Here is a 24002-nt window from a genome sequence, read left to right as displayed (position 1 = left end):
TATGATAAAATGGGCACAGGACATTGGGCATAACATTATGTTTGAGCACTGGGAAAGGTTGTGGACCACTGGGTTGAATTTTACTGCATGTAATGCTTTGAAAGAAAATGTAATGAAAATGATATACAGATGGTACATGACCCCAGTTAAGCTTGCCAAAATATACCATTCGTCTGATAATAAATGTTGGAAATGTAAAGAAAATGAAGGAACATTCTTCCACCTCTGGTGGACTTGCCCCAAAGTGAAGGTCTTCTGGGAAATGATATACAACGAGCTGAAAAAGGTATTTAAGTATACCTTTACTAAGAAACCAGAGGCCTTTCTTCTGGGCATTGTCGACCAGAAGGTGTAAAAGAAAGATAGAACATTTTTCATGTATGCAACAACAGCAGCAAGGATACTACTCGCTAAGAACTGGAAAACTCAAGATCTACCCACACTGGAAGAATGGCAGATGCAACTGATGGACTATATGCAACTGGCGGAGATGACTGGCAGAATCCGAGACCTGGGAGAAGAAAGGATTGAAGAAGACTGGAAGAAATTCAAGATTTATTTGCAGAAATATTGTGATTTAGTTGAATGTTAAGAAGGATGCTTGGTTACAAATAATTGGCCATCACTAAAATAGATTAAGAATTGATGAGAAGAGAGATTAAGAGAAACAAATTTGCAGGAGAATTATTTTACTGTATTTAAGTAAGTGGTTATAGATTTGGAAATAAGATGATAATTTGCTTGACAAAAATCTATTAATGAGGTAAATGGGAGCGGGAGACGTGAGGAAGTTCAAGGATATTATGAAATTTTGTTAAAACAAAGCAATAATGTTTATTATCATTGTATACTTTTTTCTAAAAACTCTAATAAATATTTATTTAAAAAAAACAGAATGCAGCAGGGCTGGCTTACCACAGTCTGAAGTAACTAAAGTTAGATGTATTATTTGGGAAGTGACAGACATAACTATTTATAGAGCCCCTCCCTTTAAAAAAAATTAGTCCGGAGTCTACAATCCCTTAACTGCACCACAGCAGATGCCTCAGTGAGGTTCATAAAACAGTTTCTATTTAATCCAGTCCCCACAGTTAATTCCTAATCTTTGCACATTGGCCTAGAATGGTTGATGGTGACAAATAGGCCTCAGTCTCCATGTATGATGGTGTTTTAGTTCTCTGTCATAACACATTCCTCACACTGATTCCGTATTGCATGAAGAAATACTTTTTGTGTCCTAAAGCCAGCAAGACCATGAAAGCTATGGATATATTTGAGAATGTAACAGCTCTCTTATGAGGTCTTTCTGCTCCCTTTGCTTCAGTGTCCTCCTAACTCTGCAGCTGTCAGGAAGCCACCAGAGCTTACGACCTGCTTCTCAAATATGGCCCCTTCCCTTTCTGGAACAGCCAGAATTGCCTTGGTTCTTCGGTGTGTCATGCTGTACCCACCACAAAGCTGGCATTTGTCAGAGGTGGCAGGGGGGGTAACACTGTGACAAGCTAAGTGGGTCGATCAGCCCAACATGGAGCTGTTGTGGACAGGCCGCCACAAGCGCCGTAACTTTGCAGGCGAAACAGACAGCGACCTCAGCCATAATTAAAACTAATTATTCAAATGCACTCCGCTTCGTGGTGCGTTGCTCAGGAGCTCCCTGCGATGAGCATGTAGGCAGCAGGGCTGTTTTTCTTCATAAAAACTTATGAGGAGCACCGAACAGATTAACAGCTTTAATGACAAAAATTACTGCTTACAACACCGACTTCAAATCAAAGAACAATATCCGCAGACAGATATTTTCATGGTTTTCATAACAATTCATTATAGGTGGCACCGAGGGATTACATTTTTATTTCCCTTGTGTCATTTCTCTCAGACTCAGGTTCATTTCTCTTAATGAGGCAGCGGAAGATAAAGGGCAGTGATGGCTCTTCCAGTGCCGCTGCCGAGTGTGAGGAGTTTAGGGGCACGGTGATAACTGATACTCCAAAGGATGGCAGGGAGGAAGGAGGGGGGAGCGCGAGAGTGATGGGAGGAGATGCTCTCTCTGCCGTAATGAACTAAAATTAAGACATAAATTCTCCCACCTTTGTTCTGACCAGATCTAAGGCAGGGATTCGACTTTTTTTTTTAAATGAGGAATAGATCAGTAGCAAAATTATTAGCTAATTAATTGTAAAAGAAACGGAGAAGAAAGGGAAAGTGGTAGGGAGAGCAGAAAGAGTTCTCATTTACAAAGCCTTCTGGGGGGAGGAAACAACCCCCAAAACCCAACAACCCCAAATCAAAGGCTTCATTTTTGAATCTGGAGCTGAGGAAAAAAATAAGGGTTTTTATATATGTTAACTTAAGTCCTGCCAGCATCGTACTTGACTACTTAGGTTGCCCTCAGAAGCTAGCCTGCAGGTCCCATTCCACCTGCACTTTCACATGTGAGGCACTGAGGCAGGGATCACTTGATATAGAGCCTCTTCAATTGTGCCACCCCAGGGAGACTCTCCTGGCTCCAACTCCGATACCTCTCGGAGACCAGATCAGCTCAGCCAACATAGTGCCCTCCTGATGGTGTTGGTGGACTACAACTCCCAACATCCTTAACCCTTGGCCCTGTTGGCTAAGGTTGATAGGAGTTAAAGTGCAGCAGTTTCTGGAGGGCACAAAATCAGCTACTCCTGAATTAGGCCTTAAATATTCTATGTATAATCTGGCTATTGGCTTTTCTGCTACTCTTGTTTTATGTTGTTTTTATGTGTTGTTATTGTATTGTTGTTGTTTTGTGTTAGCTGTTGGGGAATCATTATACAGACAGGCAGACAGATGGATAATATGCATAGTGATATAGGGAATTGGAACTGACTGTGAGAAGTACATGTGACATATTTAGGAAGTTGTAGGCAGTGTGGATACAATATATAAAGACAGAGAATGTGATATAGGAGATTGGATTCTATACATGGGATGAAATATATTTGCTGCTGTGCAACATACAAAGGGAGACACGGGTGGCGCTGTGGCTTAAACCACAGAGCCTAGGACTTGCTGATAAGAAGGTCAGCGGTTTGAATCCCCGTGACGGGGTGAGCTCCTGTTGCTCGGTCCCTGCTCCTGCCAACCTAGTAGTTTGAAAGCACCTCAAAGTGCAAGTGGATAAATAGGTACCGCTCCGGCGGGAAGGTAAACGGCATTTCCATGTGCTGCTCTGGTTCACCAGAAGTGCCTTAGTCATGCTGGCCACATGACCCGGAAGCTGTATGCTGGCTCCCTCGGCCTATAGAGCGAGATGAGCGCCGCAACCCCAGAGTCGGTCACAACTGGACCTAATGGTCAGGGGTCCCTTTACCTTTTAACATACAAAGAAGCTGTGAGATGCGATAAATATTCAGGATACCTATTTCAGCCCACTGTGATTTAGGTCATTTTTAAGTGTCTGGAGAAAACATCCTATGTAACCAGATGGAACAACCATATTTTGACTTTCTGACCCAGGAACAATGCAGCTCACCTGGAGTGGTAACAGTAATCAATGAAGTACATCACTGCATGTGAAATCAGAATCAAATTCTAGTATATGCCTGAGGAAAGGACTATCAAAAACAAACCAGGTTTCCACAGGGCTTACATAGTCCTGGAATCCATTTTCATGTATTTGTTTTTTTAAGGAGCAGCCCTGGTGTGCATAAAACGATAGAGAGTATATCTGAGTGTAAGCCAAGTGCTTCTCCCTCATTGCTAACTATCCACACCACAATTAACCAACCTCTCTCCCACCTAAGGGCTTCTGGATCAGGCCTGCTTCTATTACAAATTAACGGCTGATGCGGGTGGCGCTGTGGGTTAAACCACAGAGCCTAGGACTTGCTGATCAGAAGGTTGGCGGTTCAAATCCCCACGACGGGGTGAGCTCCCGTTGCTCGGTCCCTCTCCTGCCAACCTAGCAGTTCAAAAGCATGTCAAAGTGCAAGTAGATAAATAGGTACCCCTCTGGCGGGAAGGTAAATGGTGTTTCCGTGCACTGCTCTGGTTCGCCAGAAGTGGCATAGTCATGCTGGCCACATGACCCGGAAGCTGTACGCCGGCTCCCTCGGCCTATAGAGCGAGATGAGCGCCACAACCCCAGAGTCAGCCATGACTGGAACTAATGGTCAGGGGTCCACTTTACCTTTACTAAAATAGACATGGCATCATGTTTAAGAGGTCCCTAAATTTTGTATGTTGCAATCTTTGGAGCATTTCTGTATGAAACATCCGCTGTCAAGCAAGATGTTTTTCTGGCCCACCTTCGTAACATTCAGCCTTTCAGTCAGTTAAATAACTTACCCAGGGGTAGCCAACCTCCTGGGTCAGGACATTGCCAGCACCTCACACATCAGCACTGGTAAACACATGCTTGAGGTGGTAGAGAATTTTGTCTACCTGGGTTCCACCATAACCAGCAGCCTCTCCATCAAAGCCGACCTGGACAAGCGCATTGGCAAGGCAGCTACAACAGTGGCTCACCTCTCCAAAAGGGTATGAGAGAATATGATGATAACATCCAATACCAAGATGGAGATCTACCAGGCTTGCATGTTGGCTTCAGGCACCAGGCCAGTTGACAGACCAACTCTGCATTACAAAGAGGTCTGCAAATGTGGCATGAAGGCTGGCAACATAAACCCGCCATTTGGGAATCCCTTGCTGCAGTGCCTGGAGACAGGCAGTCAGATTGCGTATCCATAGCAGGAACCAGAGGAGAAATGACTGCTGGGAGGAGCACAGAGAGAAGAAACCCCATGGTGCATCTGCAGCAGCACAACCAGACACCTACATCTGCCCCAGCTGCAACAAAACATGCCTCTCCTCTATTGGTTTCTACAGCCATAGCAGGTGTTGCAACCTTCCAACAGTTTGACTTCACGCTCAAAGACACACTCCTCCATTGTCCCCTGAGACAGACAGATGCCAACAACAACAACAATTGTTGGGTTCCAGCTCCCATCAGTCCCAGCCAGCATGACCAATGGCAAGGGATGATTGGAGTAATAGACCAGCAACATTTGGAGGGCACCACGTCATTGACCATTCCTGAGTACTAAAACAAAAAGAGCCATAAAGCTCTGGTTGGAATGAAAACAAAATTAAACATCTCTCTTGAGGCCTTGCAGTCACATCAGGCCACTCCAGCCCTAGATGATGCTGTTTCTCTTCCTTTTCCTTTCATTCAGTTTTTCATGATGACAGGCAGAATGGACTGTGAGATTTAATGATTGGCTTACTCTTACCACTTACATTCTGCATAATTTGTCTTGTGGCAGACAGATCTGTAGCCTTAAAAAAGGCAAGACTTTAGAAAGGCAAACCGTTAACCCTTCAATAGCACCTTCAATCCTTCTGGCACTATCAGGTAAAGAGATATGGATTTGTGCTGGGTAGTAAATTCACTCTTTGAATAGCTTCAATTCGTTACTAGGTATTTATTTCAGGAGTTTCAACCTTAATTTGATTGAGATGCAGGCAAAAGCTAGAAATGGAGATCCCACTTTGAAAATTTGTCCTTGGAAGTCTAAAGAAATTCTCTGTGCAATCTATATCTCATCAGATAGTGGGAGGCTAAGTGTTTCCACTGTTCCTGCCAGAAACCTGCGTTTGTCTTTCCTGGACAAAAGTTATTGCCACCCTGTAATCTCGCTCTGAAATACAGCACGTGGAGCCTACACTGAACCCAATTTACTCTGGCAGATGAATATAGCCAAGGTGGTGGTCTGAATGTTTGGCCTCAAGGCACAATCCAATTTTCAACTGTTTCAAAGCTATTATGTCAAAGTCTATTTGCATAAACATAACAATAGCTGTGGATCCAGGCTATTCGATTCAGGCACGGGAAAGCCTGCCCTCTGGTGCCTAATCTATTTATCACAAGAAAGAAAGAAAGAAAGAAAGAAAGAAAGAAAGAAAGAAAGAAAGAAAGAAAGAAAGAAAGAAAGAAAGAAAGAAAGAAAGAAAGAAAGAAAGAAATGGAACTATTTGGAACTGTAAACACTTCAACAGATAATGAACTTTCCCATAATCTGGTTAATTCTCCCTAGTACTGCACCACCAACATTAATTAAAGAATTTTGCTGCGCCCTCACCTGAATCCTCTGTTTGCAATCCCAGGGTGAAGGCAGATACGCATTCTAAATGTAGTGGCAGTTTTACTATATAAGACTACTCAGGATGGACACAATCCTAAGCAATTTTACATGGAAGTAAAAAAATAATAATTAGGGCTTTACTTCCTGATAAATGTGATTAGAATTTGGCTGGTAAAACAGACCTATTCAGGTGTCCAGTGCATCTAGCGTGTGATCTTCTGAAGCAGGGAGCCTTCTGTGCTCACTGAGACTCCCCGTGCGATTTAGAATATTGCACAATCCCTGTTCTAGGGAATTTCTGCAATTACAGGAGCTCACCCTGTAAGAGCCTGCTGGATCAGGCCAAAGGCCCCTGTAGTTGAACATCCTCTTCAGAGCAGCCAGCCAGATGGCTATGGGAAGCCTCCAACTCATGAAGGGCTGGAAAAAGAAGATCGGGCAACATGTTACTGCAGGAGGGAGGGGGTGACAGGATGCCCCCACTCTTGTAGATACTGAATACCAGGAAAGGGCTTCTATGGGTCATGTATTATCTTTATATGCCGTACCTCCTCACACAGATGCATTTAAACAAATACAGATAGTGTTTGCAATTGCATATATATTTACAGATGTAGGGTCCATTACATGCAAACATCTTTCTTGCATGGAGGCTGATAAAAACGTAAGTGTGCAGTGCCAATTTAAGGAATTTGAATCGCTTTCTAAGTTTTCTCATGCTAGAGAAACAGATGTGATTATTCGGCTTATTATGAAAAGGTCTGTCATTCATTTGATGAGCTGACTTACAGTGTGGGAATCTATAATAAAGCTGTTTCCCTTCACAGAGCTGGAGATGTCTCAAGTCACTTCATCCCCAACCATATCCTTACTGACACCCTGCATTCATAATTTGCACATGCATTTATCCTGTTTAGGTGCTGGGTCCAAATATTCCATTTCAGAGTATGGCTTCAGAAAAAGTGATGAGTATTTTTGTTTTATTTTTTAAAATGCCAGATAGAAAGACCTCTGTTCTGGAAGAGCTCAAAATGTGGATGGAAACCTTCCCAGTTCTGGTAATACTGGTTCCATCACAAATGGAACCCTGGAGGAAAAAGTGAGCTCTGTGTCATTGCAAAGCCAAACACAATTCCATTTGTCAAAAGTGTAATGTAACCAAAATTGCATTTGCTATGCTTAAAGTCCTGTGCGCTGTTAAATATGCATCTGATTCATGAGACATAACTTGCCTAATTGTGAGCAAGATTAAAGCCAGAGGCAGCAGGGGGATGAGGGGTGGGAGGAACAATCATTCAATCAATCCATCAATCAATCAATCCCAGACAGATTCCTCACATCAAGTCATGTGACTCCTTTAAGGAGAAGAGACTCATCTTTTCTTAGTACCCTTTTTTCATTTGTTGTGCTCTCCAAGCCTTTGGGGTGAGAAAACCTAATCATCTTCTTCTTCTTCTTCTTCTTCTTCTTCTTCTTCTTCTTCTTCTTCTTCTTCTTCTTCTTCTTCTTCTTATCTTCTATCTTCTGTCTTCTTCTTTTTATTTATTCTGTACAGCATGATTCTCCATGCATTCATACTAGCAGTTTGCCCTGCCATATAAAAAAGAGGGTGTATTTTTTCACACTTCCCTGACTTACGTTTCCTGTTCTTAAACTTGCATCAGATGTGTTATTGTGTTTTATTGTTTTTATAGGTTTTTAACAGTTCTAAGTATGTTCGTTTCTAACTGCAATTTTATTCACATAAATGCTTGGGCACCTTTAGGAGGGAGGAATATAAATTTAACGATTAAATAAAATGAAATAAATTGCACTGCATTCCTAAACCTACTTGCTACGGTATGTCCTTTTGTGGTTTTATATTGTAAACCTCAGATATTGTGCTCCACAGATGAAGGGTGATATATAAATGTAATAAATAATAATAGGAATAAGAAGAAGATTCATTTATTCCACGAATACCTGCTGAGGACCTAACAGTTACTGAATCCAAAAAGAGATAATATTAAGGAAGCTTCTGAAATAACTGAAGAGCATAATACCCAATGGATACCCAGTGGAAGCTGCAAAAGGGGACCCAAGTTCTCTTCCTGAATTTTTCCTCTCTACCCCGTGAGTCGAATTCTGAAAGCTCATAGGCAGTGGGGGAACAGTCCTTCAAGCCTTTCTCACAATTCCCTCCAGTTAGCAAAACAGAGATGTGTAAATTCACTTCCCTCTCCAATCACCAATGAAGCGCTGTGTAACAACTTATAATGCATTTAACTGAAGGTGACCAATTTAAAAGTCATTCGACGTAGCTTTAGGCAGTCATCCTAAGCACATTTCCTTGGAATTTTCTATTGAAATCAATGGGACTTGTCTTCCTTGTCTACTTCAGCTCAAGGTGTCACTGGAAGTCCCTTCCAAAAATGCAGCTTTTCTTTCCCACTGACATAAGGTGAAGGTAAAGGGACCCCGACCATTAGGTCCAGTCGTGACCGACTCTAGGGTTGCGACGCTCATCTCGCTTTACTGGCCAAGGGAGCCAGCGTACAGCTTCCAGGTCATGTGACCAGCATGATTAAGCCATTTCTGGCAAACCAGAGTAGCGCACAGAAACGCTGTTTACCTTCCCTCTGGAGTGGTACCTATTTAACTACTTGCACTTTGGTGTGCTTTTGAACTACTAGGTTGGCAGGAGCTGGGACCGAGCAACGGGAGCTCACCCCATTGTGGGGATTCAAACCACCAACCTTCTGATCGGCAAGTCCTAGGCTCTGTGGTTTAACCCGCAGCGCCACCCACTGACATAGCTAAAGCATATTCCTAGGACAGGCCAGTGGTACACAGGGGAGAATATCAATCCCATTTGTTACTGAGGCAGCTGAGGGCTAGAGGTACATGCATCTATATACCTTGTCTTTTCTTCCTAAATTGCAAGCATGTGGAGGAGGACAAAACCTGATGGGGAGTGCAGGAAGTGAAGAGGGGAGGCTCTCCTTACCCAGCATGATTGGAACAACACCCCTTCCCTGTACAGCTAGGGAGCCTTAGGAGAAAAGTCTCCTAGCCATGTTTGGTGTGTGCGTTTTTCCAACCATGCTTTGGGGAACAGCTGTAGCTCAGCAGTAGAGTATCTGTTTTGGAGTCAAAAGGTCTCAAGTTGAATCCCCAACTTCTCCAGGCAGGGCTGGGGGAGACTGTTGCCTGCAACCTTGGACAGCAGCTGTTGCCAGTAGTTAATACTAAGCTGGATGGAGCAATGTTTGATTGGGATAAAACAGCTTCCTATGTACTGCGGAAGGAAGAGATAACCCTCTCCTGCCCACCCACTGTGTTCGTTCTGAGGAGTATCGTTGCTTAGGTAGAAAAAAACAAGACACACAGCTGTATGCTACATTATCTAGTCTAGTTTGGCTGATGTTATAAGGTTGTGCCCACCCAAGAAATCAGGAAACTTTGAATTCTTCGGACCGAGCAGATAAAACACTTCCTGCCTGTTCCTTCAAGATACTGCATCAGTGCAGCTGTTCATTGGATCAGGACCGTGTTTGTTTTTAACTTTGAAAAATTCTGTATTTTTCATGTCTGCTTACGTACTTTAATTGTCTAGTCCTTGGATTTTCTAGGCTCGGGTTATATCGTTTGATAGAGATCAGGATGTTTTGAATGCCTTTCTGTTGCAATGATGCGGCCATAACGATCCAAAGAGAGATAAATAAAATAAATAAACTTTAAAATTACTCTCACATTCCTACCATTGCAGCCAACAATGTTTTATATCTCAGTTCAGCAAAGATTTTGAGAATATGTTTAACTTCTTGGGTGCATGTTTTATATCCTGGAAATAAAGGTTTGAGCAGATTACTGAATGGCTTAAATTTCCTAAGGAAGAGTTTTGTGGAATTCCAAAGATTCTGATCACCGCAGAGAAGAGTAGAAATCTGGCCTAAATAAAGAGCTATGATCTTGGAATCACATTGCACAACCCACTAATGGCTTTGGCAGGGATTGTGGGTAGGCCAACAGGCTGCCAGAAGTGAGTTTCGGGGACCAGTGACGAAAAGGCCAATTATATTACTACTGCAATTCTTGATAGACAAATAGATCCCTCTAATCCAGCCACAAGTGCAAGATTTATCACTAGGAGGTGCAGTACAAGCCTATGCATATTTACTCAGTATTAAACGCCATTGTTTGTAAATGGCCTTACTCCAGGACACATAGGACTGCAGCCTAAAAGTGAGCCACAGGCTGGGTTCATCACAGTAAACCACAGTTTAGCATGAGTACATAAGCCAAAGAGGGTCTAGGAATCAGACATTTCCTCCTTCCTGTTTCCTTTCCCTGCATGGCCAGAAAGAGGACTTTGGAAGCTTTGACTAACATTTTTAGTTAGCCAAACCTAGCCAATCCTCTTCCTAGCCACGTGGGGATGTGGGTAGCAGAAGCACACAATTTGGAGGCATGTTGTAGGTCATGCACATTGGACTAAACTATGATTTGGTGTGATATGTGATATGCAGCCACAGCCAAGGAGACTTAGCCTGCTTCACACATGTGCATATTTCACTTGGTCTTTTATTGATGGATGCCTCAACACTGAGATACTCAAAGTGAACGTATGAACTATCTCTATTAAAATAATTATGTCTGAGTCAGGTAATATGAACATTGTACCCGTGGTACTTGTGAACATTGTACTTGTGGTAACTAATCTAATATATAGTTGTTGAGCTTTCTTGGGGGGGGGGGCAAAGTTGATTATTATTATTTTTCATTTTGCCCAAAGATCTTGCATTTATTAATTTTTTTGCAAGATTGCAAAAGAAAAAAGGGGGGAAGCCATTTTTGAGCTATTTTTGTGGTAAAGCAGCAAAAACAGCACTGCTGCCATGGGCTGCCAAACGTCCGGATATTTCCCATACATTTTGCCAGACACTGCTAGAGACGCATGGCAACCCTATTACTGTGGGAATTCCAGAGTCTTTGAACCAAAAAAGACCAGCAAAGGTGTATAACTAAACACACCTTTGAGATAGCTGGACTTCTCAGAAAATCTCAGTGGACGCAGCAATTTGATTGGTAAAATTAAACAAGGTATTACTTGGCGATACACAATGAGAAAAGAACATGGACACATTGAATAGGTTAAGTGACCTAGATGCCAGCTTTGCCACTGACACCAATCAGTTATAATTTTTCAAGATTCCATCAAATGTAGTGCTACTATTTTATTTTTACGAATTGTTTTAAAAATCAAGACAGTTAAATACTTCTATGATTCCCCCCATACATCTGTTTACTAATCTGTATACTACTAATATCAGCTACTAAGAGTATCAATGTCCCATTGTGAAAGATCCCTACCGACTTAACGTCCAGAACTTACATGGTGTTTGTGAAGTCCTTTATGGTCCTGGGATGAAAGAATCTACAGGCACACAAAGTAGCATTGTTCATTATTGCTGTAATCAAGTCTGTTCACTGTAGCCCTACTGTAAAATGCTAGCAGGCCTCCAGCTGGAGAGTGAAAAAGGGGGACGGACGACTAATTTCTCCCCTTTCACCCATCACTCTCAGATTAACAACTTTCCCTTGTTTGCTAGCACTCCCCTCACTTGCACCGTGTGCTGTTGCTGAATTCTTTGCAGATGCTAAACATTAGTAAAGCCTGCCATTCAGCATCCTGTTTTTCCAACCCCTCTTCCAAACTCCTCCACGTTTCTCAGAGACTTTATCAGAAAGGACATTCCTCTGAAACATTGCAGCAAGAGGAACTGACAGCTCTTCAAACCCCAGCTGAAATTCATTTATTTCCCACTGCTTCCTGCATTTACAAAGTTCATTAATGTTTCATCAGGAGGAACTGATTAAGAGTTTCAGCAGTCACGCAGAATGTGACCATTACAACGCTGCAGGTACTGCAAACACACCTGCATATTAGCATGCACCACAAAAAGTGCTCACATACATGTCAGCTATGTCAGGCAGTAATCTGGTTTCCATCTCAATATCCAGGTCATCCTTTAGAATTTCCATTGTGGTGCACAGGGAAGATGCAATTCATTCAGAGCCTGTAGTTGTAGGGTTGGTAGTTTATTCATGTGAGGGATGATAAGTAACAACAACTCTACAGTGTGAATTTAGCATGAATGAGTTTTGTCTGTCCACAGTGATCAAGAGATACTACCTGAAATGCATAGGTGTCATGCAGGAAGGAATCTGAAGGAGCAGGTGATTTTTTTCAGTCCAGTAGTGGCCAACCTTCCAATGGCAGCAGCCCATAGATGGAACCAAAATTCACATGTCTGGATGCATGACATCTCTTATGCCTTCCTTTCCACTCCAGCACCAACTTCCCTTGAAAAAAAAGCATGTGCGGTAGCTTTTTACCAGCCTTAATTGCTGCTGAGAAAGAAAACCTTCACAAAAACGGTGGCTAAGAGAGAATGGTTAGCTCCAGAGCCAGGCCAGGATGTTTTGCTGCTTGAGCCAAACAAAACAGAAAATGCTACCTGTCACTGAAGCCCCACTCCCCGCCCCGCTCACTGAAGCTGCCTCTCCCTCCTGCTACCTTTGGTGGGGGAGAAAAAGGAGGCCAGAAAGGGGCAGGTAGCAGCAGCGGAGAAGAAACAGGATACGGTGGCGGCGAGTGATGTGGCACGCTCCTTGGGGCCTGGATCTGCCACCCCTCCTAATTGTCCCCCAATCTGCTCCCTGTGTGTCCTGGGTGGGCATCTGGGTAGCCCCAGATGCAACCTCCACAAAGATTGACACTCTGTGATGCAGCAATTGGACTCTTGAAGGTAGCCTTAAACTGGCGCTAATAGAAGGCTGTTTTCTAGCTGTATGGGTGGGTGATTTTTGGAGGAAGAGTGTGTGTGTGTGTTTGTGTCATGCTGCATAGGGTTCACTCCTCCCTCCCTTTCTGCAAAAAAGACTCACATATCAAAATACCTGCCCACTTGCAAAATTTAGGCTCAAAAACAGCATAATGGTTTCAAGAATACCGGGGAATCGCCACTTATGCAGAGGGTTCTGTTCCCAGCTGCCACATGCATCACTGGGACATGCGCATGTGGGGACTGACCCCACCCCACCCACTTTCAGTGCCAAAAATGACATGTGTGTGTGGCTGCATGCATCTCAAACATGCACAAGTGGAGAATTGCCTGTAATTGTTGTGGGACTGTGGAAGGGAGTCTCTGCGCTGGGTGTGGAAAGGAGTCTCTGCGCTGGGTGTGGAGGCTCCACCCCTGCCTTTTCCTTTTCCCTTTCCTCTTCTATGAAGAAACCCTTTCTGGGACCCCACATTTAAATTCTTCCATGGTCTCCTTGCTGGCCCTAGTAGGACCAACTTGGCCAGTTAGCCCCAGTGATCATTTGATGTCTACTGACTGGGTTGTTTTCTTTTGTTTTTCCCCCCAAAATGACCCCTGAATTTTTGAATTTTATTGATATTGATGCTGTTTTATGCTGTTTTTAAGTCGCGTTTTAATCAATGTTTTATATTTGCTGTTAGCCGCCCTGAGCCTGGTTTTTAAACCGGGAAGGGGCGGGGTATAAATAATTTATTATTACTATTATTATTATTATTACACTCTGAATATATTAGTTCAGCCTTTATCAATCTGGTGCCCTCCAGACATTTTGGAGCACAGCTCCAATCAGCTCTAGCCAGCATAGCTTTGAAGAGTATGAGTTCTTATGAAAATAATCTGAAGTCTGTCATATTATAATACAGTGCAGACATCAGACTAGGAACCCTGCATTACTAGGGGAGCTCAAATGATTTAAAACTGCAGTCCTGAGAGCAAGGACCATTGAACACAATGAAATTAATTTCAAATAAGCATGCATCAGAATGCCACTCAGTCAGAAGAACAGCCCTGCTGGATGAAGCCATCAAATCTAGGCCAGCATCCTGTTGGCCAGTGGCAAACCAGATACTGATGGGAATCCTGGAAGCAGGACCCAAGCTCAGGAGCCCTCTCCCCTCCAGCAACTATTATTCAGTTGCTGTGAATTGTGTTCTCCACCAATTTTAGTGTTGGCTGTCATCTTCCCCACTCACCATGCTCTGGAACGATGCTAGGTGGAGGATGCAAAATGGTGGTCAGTCTAGCAACACAGATGATGCCCCTGCAAGCTGCAGCAGCAACAAAAATATGAAGACTTCAAGGAAAAGGAAGAATGTGTGCTACTGTCACTGCTGATGGTGACTCTATCCACCCAGAATCTGTTGGGAAAATTTTTCCTTCCCCTGGAGAAATTCAGTGAGATAATTCGTTCCCCCAGCTTCAATTAAATCAGGCATGCCCAAAGTCCAGCCCCCCCCAGCCAGTTTTATCCAGCCCTTGTGGCAGTTTATTTATTGGGGTCAAATCCTTTAAAAAGCTCAACAACTTTGAGGTAAAATTGTAAAAAAAAAAAAAAAAGCCGGCCCTCACTCATGTTCACTTCATCAAATCTGGCCCTCTTTGAAAAATGTTTGGGCACCCCTGAATTAAATGAATCACACCTATGTCCAAGTGATGTACTATTAGGTACTAGATGTGATGGGAATCAAAACCATAACATACCATGCTTCATCATTAAACCCACTTCAACCAATTTAAGACCACCTCCACCATCAACAAGGAAAGAGAGAAAGTGTATCAGCTATAGTTCAGGGGACACAATAAAAATAATATGTGCTGATCCATTCATGCAGCCTTATAAAGCTAAGAAGCATGGCTCTGTGATGAAGAAACTAGAAGTGCTTGAGTATCTTGGCTTTTAGTGTTATCAGCTTTGTGCATTAATATGCTAATGGCAAAATAAGAAATGTGGAACTAATTCCATGTAATGTAAGACTATCCAAGTAGCGCCAAGACATGGCAGTATCAAAACAGACAGGACTGCATCCTTTTTTATATGTATTATACTACAGCACTATGGAATATGTTGAGTTTAAATGGCTTAACAACAAGCTGCTCCAATGTAACAACATTGTGATGATGTAACAACTCCAAGTCCATTTCTAATTTTCACACAGAGGCTGCTTAGCTTTACATTTATCTTTCTTCTCACTAAGGAGGGGGAAATTAGACAAGGCGGTGGTTGTTTGATTCTAGAAACAAAACAAGGCCATGCTTTCCTTTGTTGATTAGCCAAGGGAGCCTAAAAGAATGGTCCATATTTTTTCAAAACTTTTGCTTTCAAAAAAAATTTTTTTAATTAAACCATCTGGTGGTTGCCAACAACATTGTTTCAGCTCTGGTGGCATGCTTTGTGTGTGTTTGATGTGTCAGCTGATGGAAACCACTTGTGATATAATCACGAAAGGCACTGGGCAGCTTGTTAGGCTGCCTTACACATTCAGTCTATGATCACACACTTGAGTATGGAGCTTTCTAGTTGGCTGCAGAGATAAGAAATATTATAAAGAGCCATGGTGTTCCCTGCTTGAGTGTGACAGAGTTCCTCCCAAACTCTCCTGGTGTTGGCATTAGAGCAAAGCTACACCAGATAATAAATTTTGCTGCTGCGGAGATAGCCTTGTGCCAGCAGCAGGCTGCTGCCAGTGCAGGATGGAAGTGGGTGGAACTGGGATGTGGTGGGGAAGAAGTAGGCCTTTGCTGGAATCCTAAACTTGGTCAGGGGTTAATCCCACCTCAATAGAGGTGTAATGTTATACTAAGGTTACCAGATTTTTTTCAATAAATACGGGGGCACTTTTCAACTTCAATGGATTTTGCATGGGGGCTGATTTGTAAATCCGGGGACTGTCCCCGGGAAACGGAGATGTCTGGTGACCTTATGTTATACTCCCCACAAGAGGTGGAACAAGTGAAGGCATTCCTCCTGATAAATCTCATCCACATCTCCTCCCTGTCCACTCAGTGGAGAATAGACTTCTAACTAACCCCTCAGGCAATCACTGCACATCATAGGAATGTAAGAACATGGCCCATCTAGTCTAACTGTGGCCACCCAGATCCCCATGGGAAACCTTCAAGCGGGATCTGAGCACAAAATCAGATCTCTTTGTGTGGTTTCCAGCAACTTGTACAGTGGTACCTCTGGTTACGAACTTAATTTGTTCTTAACCTGCCTGAAACTGTTCTTAACCTGAGGCACTACTTTAGCTAATGGGGCCTCCCACTGCTCCCACACCACTGGCATGCGATTTCTGTTCTCATCCTGAGGTAAAATTCTTAACCCGACTCTGCTAACCCTACTACTTCAGGGTTAGCAGAGTTGGTAACCCGAAATGTTTGTAACCCAAGGTGTTTGTAACCCAAGGTACCACTGTATTTAGAAGCATCACTGCCTCCAACCATTTGGGCACAGCATAGCCATTGTGGCTAGTAGCACTGATGACCTTATCCTCCATGACTACAAGAGTTGTGGTGTACAGATTTCACATCGAGATACACAATATGGAGTTCTGCCCAAGGACATGGAAAAATAATGCAGTCTACTACCCATTTTTATTTACTTGGTAAGCAGTCTTAACCTAGCCTTAATTCTGCACGCAAGCAGTTTCCAGGCTATTTTCTCTTATGAGGGCAGCTGCTGCTTCTGCAACAAATGCAACAGCTAATTAGAGTTTACCTCACACCTTTTCCTGTGACTCGGCCTCGGGGCAAGGAAAAGGCAAATGAAAGAACATAAAAGAGTTCTTTCCAAAGCCTAAGACTACATTCACAGAGCAATAGATGACAATCTTCTGTTTATTTAATCTATATACGCATTTCATTAATTTCTAAACTGTCCTTCATCAAGTATTATCCCAGTGTGGTTTATAGCCCAAACACCAACAGAATTAATAAAATGTCCAGCAATAATTAAAGCCAATATTAACATGTCTTCAGCGGCCTAAAGGGATGCAAACAGCAGAGTTTCTCTACAGCACAAAGGACAAGAGATCTAGTGAAAGTACTGGCTCAGTAATTGACTAGAATTCAATCTGCACTCAATTGAGTCCATCTAGTGGATTTTGTAAAATGCCTTACCCTACAGACTGTGCTGTAAGTCAGAAACTCTAAGTCACCACCTGCTCACCTAGGGAGCAATTTCTCACTGCTAGTGGTGACCAGGGACTGGCAAACCTCGCTGTGTATCAGTCTTGTGTGGAAAGAATATAATTTATTTGGAACTTTTCCCCTATAGATCCAGCCACCAAACAATTTTTTTCTATCCTCATCCGCCTGCAGACCCCACCAATTTGGGCAGCAGTGGTAAAAATGAAGATATATAAAGAGACATAACACTGTTTTTCGTTTGTTTGTTTGTTTGTTTGTTTGTTTGTTTGTTTAAACCTCTCCAGCCAGCCCAGTACCCTGATGGGAGATGCAAACTGCCTTTTCCTAGTTATCAGGCTGATCATTTGAAGAGCAGTTGCATATGAATATCCCAAGGGGGCTCTGACGCTATCTCTGTCTCTCTCTGTCTCTCTCTGTGGAGGGGGGGGGGTAAGCGATGTACAAATTTCTGCTCTCACCACTGACTTCTGAAGCGGAATACACATGACATTAGCCACAATCCATAGGTCTCATGCAGCTTTTTGAGAAATACTCCAGTCTCAGTTTAGAACATATTGTTACATGCCACCCCAATCTCTAAGTGATGCGAGATTCCATGGGTTCCAGGCGTGCTTACCAGGGTCTGGGTTTCCTTTTACAACAAAGAGGCATGGCGGGAGACTGTGGTGTCTTTATTATATATGGTTTATTTACACACATACAACCTGTGTCTGCTAGGACATTTACGTTGTTGGCATCCATCTGTCTCAGGATATAATGGAGTGCACCTCCAAGAATGAAGTCAACCCACTGCCCTAGCAGCATTGAAATGACTTCCCCAGGGTGCAAGTCTGGGCAGTGTGTATGGAGATCCTGGGCTGCCTAGATGACAAGACCCCCCCCCCTCAGCCTCACTAATGTGGTCCAAAAGAATGCAGAGCAATACATTGGGCACCAGCCTAGCAGCAAGAGTTGCCAGAAGGAGGTATACAAGAGGCATAAGGTTTACTCCTTAGCCTTTTCTTCTCCCAAAGATATTGCGCAAGGCAGCAGAGGTTTAGGATCAGAGTTTTCCTTCTCCTAGTTGGGCTACCTTCCCAGGTTGATGAACCCCATAGGCCCCTCACTTCCCTCTACAGCATGTGCAGAAACCACCTTCTTGACTGTTGGACCCATGACTGGTCTTGTCCACTCAATCCGCTAGAGCTTGCCTTCACATGCAGGGCAAGTCCCTAACTCACTGAGGGTTTGAGACCCATTGGCTATCCTCACCTGGTTTAGCCAGTCAGTCGAAGCCAATCCTGGGCCACTGTCACATGCTGACAGCTTCTAGGAGCCGCAGGTGAGAGCTGAATGTAGGGTGGGAACCAAAGGGGAACAAACTACCCCAGGAGGAATGTGATGTGTCCCCTACCAGAGGTACTACCCCTACCCTAGCACCTCATACGTCCCAACATTTATGTCATGCTCTGGAATCCCATTTTTTATTTCCACATATTCTGTCCCACTGTTCCCCCCCAAAAAACTTTGACCTTCAAGAGAGCTTACAGTCCCTACAGATGCCAAAATTAAAAGTGCATATGAAACCAAATTAAGACTAGTGGGAAGTCACTGGCCACCTTGTGCTTCTTGATCCATGATATTAGTAGCAATGCCAGCAAGTGGCTACTATTGCATCCAACCTGGCAAGACAGGAAGAGCCATCTGGGCAAACCTCTGCTAGGTTTTGCTGCTCTAGTGAGCCCAAAGGCGGCGACAGGAATACTAAGCTTAAGATGGCAGACTTTGGCACTGAAGTGCGTGTGTGATGAGACTAAGAGTCCAGAATTTCTGGACATCGTAAAGAATCTATTATCATTTCAGTAACTTTCAGCTACATTGGTTTCATTACCATCTGTCTTCATCCACTGATGCTTCAAGAATTAATACAAAGATGGAGAACATTCCCCTCCCCCACCCTCTGAAGACAAGTCGTTGAATGCAGCCCTTCACGTCTATGATCCCACAGCACCGTAGGATGGGAAATAAGATAAGATCATTAGGTCCACTGAGTTGAAAATAAGGGTTCGTTTCTCAGTTGAGCAATAATTCTCTTTTCAAGGTGGGCGATATTTAAGCAATCATCCCTACAAAATTGGTCATTACCATTGGCTAATGACCGATTTGTCAGCTAATAGCCCAAGGTGAAGCCAAGGGCAGCAAATGCTCTGGCAAACCACTCGCTGATGGCAGTGTGAACAGATTTCAAGGGCATCATTGCTATTATAAACCATGTTCATTGATTTACAACAACATTATTATGGGGGGGTTGGTTAAAAAGCAGGTGCAGTAAGCTGGAAAAATTAATGGCTTCCTGCTGCTTCACAGCTGATTGTCCACCATACACAGTGGATCCTAGAGTAAAATGCCAAGTCTTGGATCGTTTAGACTGGTAAACCAAGAAGCACAGAGGGAAACTGAACAGAAGAGGAACTGCAGCATATTGGAGTTAGTCTGTTTTTAAAAACCTTCACTCACAAAGTAAGCTCCACCCACCAGAGGCTTTCATTCCATAAGATATCACATACAACAAAGTGATGTTCCTTTTGTCTTTTTCAAATTATCCATTTCAGATGTTCTCCTCCATAACTAAAAGTCATCCTTACAGGCCTAGAATATATATTTTTTTACAGAACTACAAAGATGAACCAGTCTGCTGTACTGCCACATATCTGCTTCCATATCTAGTTCATTACTTGATGGGGGCAAGTGGGGGATAGAAGAGAAAACCAGTAGTAAGCATATCTCCTACTATATCCAAATTGATTGAGACAATTTGGTCCATAGTTAACTATCAGGCGCGCCAACTTTAGGGGTCCGAGGTGTCTTCGGCCCCCTCAATATTTGTTGGAAGGCTAGTGCCTTAGCTACAGGGGGTCTAGACAGGTTTTTTTGCCCAGGGTGAAGCCTATAGAGGGGTGCTATTGAGGCTCCCAAGCCTGCGTGTGTGTGTGTGTGTGTGTGTGTGTGTGTGTGTGTGTGTGCGCGCGCTTACTCATTATAATGAATTTTTACTATTTTGATTGCATTTACATTTTGTGATATTGTTACACACAACAGGCAGTATATAAATATTTTTATTAATAAATAGTAACATTCAGATATATTCAAATACATGATTAAAACTAAGCAGCAGCTTATGACACTTGTCAAACTTCTAAAACTGACCAGTTTCATATAAGGCTTCCAGTTCTCATTAAAACTTCATATTTCAGTTTTCCTGTTACAGTTTTCCTGGTAGTAGGCTTTGACAAATGGCCATGAGACCATTGGCCAATTCCTATATACTTTTTTCCACAATGTTGTAAATTATTGTTGTTGTTGTCATACAGGAAATTCAAACTCCATTCAGATTGTTTGCATTGGAATCACGGATTAGATTTCATCACGGCCATTTTTGTTTGAGTGTAAATAGGAACCATTCCAAGAAAAGTACAGGTTACAAGAGGCTATTTCTCCAGATTAGCATCACAACATGGCGTGTCGGTATTTTGAGTGTTCTCAGGGGCCTCTTGCGAAGAATCCATCATCATGTCTCATGAAAAGTCCATCAGGAAGAGTATACAGAAAGAACATCAACAAAAAATGTAGACTTTACAACATTTAGCCTTTCCTCACTTGGCAGATTGATTTATTTTGGGAATCACTGCCATATTTAACACAGAGAGAAAAGAAGAAATATTTGAATCAAGGATGATTGCTTACATGACTACTTTTACGTATATAAGATATTTGCTACAAATAACTCGGTTCTTTTTTTATACCAACTCTTCAAGCCAGAACCAAAAAAAAAGCTCAAAACTGGAAAATCCTGGCCTGCAGCTCGCATGTTTGCTACCCCTGAATTAAAAGAAGGAACCCAATCTGAGAACTAATTAAATCCCACCATCTGTTCTCCAGACCACTAGATCCATAAAACCTTGTTGTGATACAGTAATGGTTCCTACAAGTGCAGGGCAAAAGTCAATGGCTATGAGATAGATGTCCATTATGTCAGCAGCTGATTGTTTATGACATAAAGAAGTGAAAAGAAATCTATGGCCTTAGCCTGAACTCAACATAATGTGAAGGAAGGCCAGTGAGGGAGCAAATGAGACCAATGAACTGCTGACAGGGAGGGAAACAAATGTTTCCTGTTGTAGTATTCTATAAACTAGGAGGTTGTTTCTAGGTGCATTCTACTGTTTTCTAGCCCACTGGACTGACCCGGTCTTGACCCTCAGTGGCTTTTCCTCATTCTATGTGGAGCCTTGCCCGTTCTATGGTCTCATATTATACCTGAACCTTCCCAAGTGAGGATCGGTCTCCATGGACACAAAGCCAACCCAACTGAAGCAAAGTCAAGTGGACCCTCAACCCCTTTCTTCTGAGATGCTTCAGGCACCAGCTCTTGATATTCTACATCTCCAATATCTAAGTGGGTAGGCAGTATCTAAAATCATCCATCTGCAGTACCTGCTAACATTACACTGCTGAGCTGTATTCAACCAGCACTGCTCTTCTTTCAAGTGAGAGAGAGAGAGCACTGCATGCCACTAAGGAAAGTCTGCCTGAAGTCTGGATTCCTCAGAAACATTAGCTGGCATGGATCCCATCACCAGGGATGCTGTTGCTGCCTTTCAAGTTACTGGGATGAAACAACTTAAGCTACAACAGTGATTTCCAGGTCCTTCCTCCTTGGCCTGATACATCCTTTATATCCCTGTCTCTATAACTACAAGGCAGAAATCCATAGATCCACCAATCAAAAAAAGGAGAAGGTGAGATGAATTGTGGGCAGGTGTGTTCCAAGGAAAGGTGCTCTGGCAATTGAAACACTACCTGCTGCTGTTGTGACCATCATCGGTACTTATTCTATTCTGGCATTCTGCTTTTGCTCTCCTCCTAGTTCTTTTCACCCAAGAGCAAAGCTACAATTAAGAGGGAAGCAGTAGATTAGTACCAACCACATGGTTCCCTTGCAATGCTTATGTGACCGTTGAGCTGCAGGGAAGACAATGGCTTGCATGGAATAATCAGTGGGTGGGAGAGGAGTACTTATCTTTTCCTTCCTTCTTAATTCTCCGCACCCTTCTTTACTAAAACCTTTTTAATTGGTTCCCCCACCACCACCACCACCAGGTCACAGCTACTGGGATTCAAAATTGAAGGTGAGCTGGAGTGTGTATGGAACAGACCTGTGAGGGTTTGCTGTGGAGAATCAGTAGGCATGGGAGGGGCAAAGAACCCATTGACTGCCACCCAGATATTTTCCTTATGTGAATATGTGTTCCAAAATATTATTGTATTATTGTATTTCTTTCCTGAGTCTTCATTGCTGAACAACTGTGACTAGCTCACTTTGATTCGCTTAGGCTGTGATCTTATGTACCTGGGGGAAAGCCCTACTGAACACAGTGGGACTTTACTTCTGAGTAATGATGAATAGGATTGTGCCATTAATCAGACTCATTCTGGCCTTTATACTGGACTGCCAGTTTAGGTTTGGAGGAAACAATATTTATTGCTAGATCTAACTATGCAAGGGTAATGTTCTAGCACTCAATAACCCTTAAAGAATTTACTGTTCCAATTAGGTTGTGAGGCAGGCCAGCTCTCCTGTCCCATACACATTCCTTTACTGTATACAAAAAGAATTCACCACGTGTCATTATGTATGGGTCTGTTCAGAGGAAAGGTCTACTGAGTGCAAGAAGGCTTGTTCCCTCAAAAGTAGGATTGCTACCTCAGAGAACATTTTTGCATTTTTACTTAGAAGCAAGTTCCACTTTATTCTGTAGGGTTTTGTCCCTAGGAGATCTGTTTAGGATTGCATCCTAAGAAATGTGAGGGCATGAGAAAATTAAGTTTACATGATCACCACATGGTGATCTGCAGTAACCCCATAATGGGTTCCACATGGACTCTGGATTTGTAAAAAGACCAGCCATGCATAACTCTTGATGAACTGTGTTAAAAGTTCCTTGTAGTTCCACAGCTGATGTATTATATAAGAAATCATGAAAGAGTCACAATGAAAAACAAATTCATACAGAAATGACCATTGTTTATGTTATTCTGGACTGCCAAATTTAAGGATAGCATTAGACTGTGTGCACTTTTCTAGCTGATTTGATGTGGGTTGTTTCCTGTTTTGAAGAATTTTGGTTGTTACGGACATACGGTTTAGTTTTTTTATATATAATTAACAAAAGGGTATTGTAATTTTCCCCATGAGGTAACAGCAAAAAAAAAAAAAAAGCAAGCATGGTGGAAGATATTTACTGAAATTTAAAGCCATACAGAAAGAGTTGGGTTTAAGCCTTAAACTGGCCCTTGATAGATTTTGCTCAGCCTATTACAGCTTATTACTATCATGCTCCTGATATTCTGATATAACCAAAAGTTTTGAGATGAATTAACATCAGCCAACAAATGGAATCTCAGTCTCAGTTACACACTAATTCGAAGGTCACCTGGTATCCTGAGGTAGTTGCTCTTACTTCCCCCTGACCTTGCATCTCCTAACACAAATCTCCAAACTGGGATGACTCCAAAAGAGACAGACTGTTTAACCAGAGATTTCAGAATGTATATTTTGCCTGTAAATACATATCAATCATAATAAGAATTCCAAGTGGACATTTCAACCCAGTAATTTTAATGGAAATGAGGCTCTAAATCTGTATTATCGTGCCAAGAAAAATGAAGCTATTTTCACATTTCAGTTACCTAATGGACTAGATACACATTTTCCTTTGTCTTGAGGAATGAGCTGCAAGCGACAGGCTTTGCCTTGGTTGTTAATGGTGTTAAATCCTATTGGCTAATTCATGGCAGTCTATGGTGAGGCCTGCATGAGGGCTTATTTGTTTGT

At 42.7% G+C, this 24002-nt stretch overlaps 1 protein-coding gene across 1 annotated transcript in view; it reads right to left on the bottom strand.

Moving 5' to 3' along the window:
* LOC309364238 (uncharacterized protein) overlaps window positions 1-11560 on the bottom strand; it is a 139805-nt gene extending 128245 nt beyond the window's left edge. Inside the window, exon 1 of the mRNA XM_081901162.1 lies at window positions 11488-11560. Within this exon, the coding sequence (XP_081757288.1) occupies window positions 11488-11558 (71 nt within the window). The 5' untranslated portion in view covers window positions 11559-11560. The remainder of the gene's footprint in view (window positions 1-11487) is intronic.
* Window positions 11561-24002: the final 12442 nt, after the last annotated feature.

Source organism: Podarcis melisellensis, assembly GCF_964234715.1.
Source record: "Podarcis melisellensis genome assembly, chromosome: 2".
NCBI lineage: Eukaryota > Metazoa > Chordata > Lepidosauria > Squamata > Lacertidae > Podarcis > Podarcis melisellensis.
Note: the sequence above shows the minus strand (reverse complement) of the source record. Positions and strands in the feature narration are given on the sequence as shown.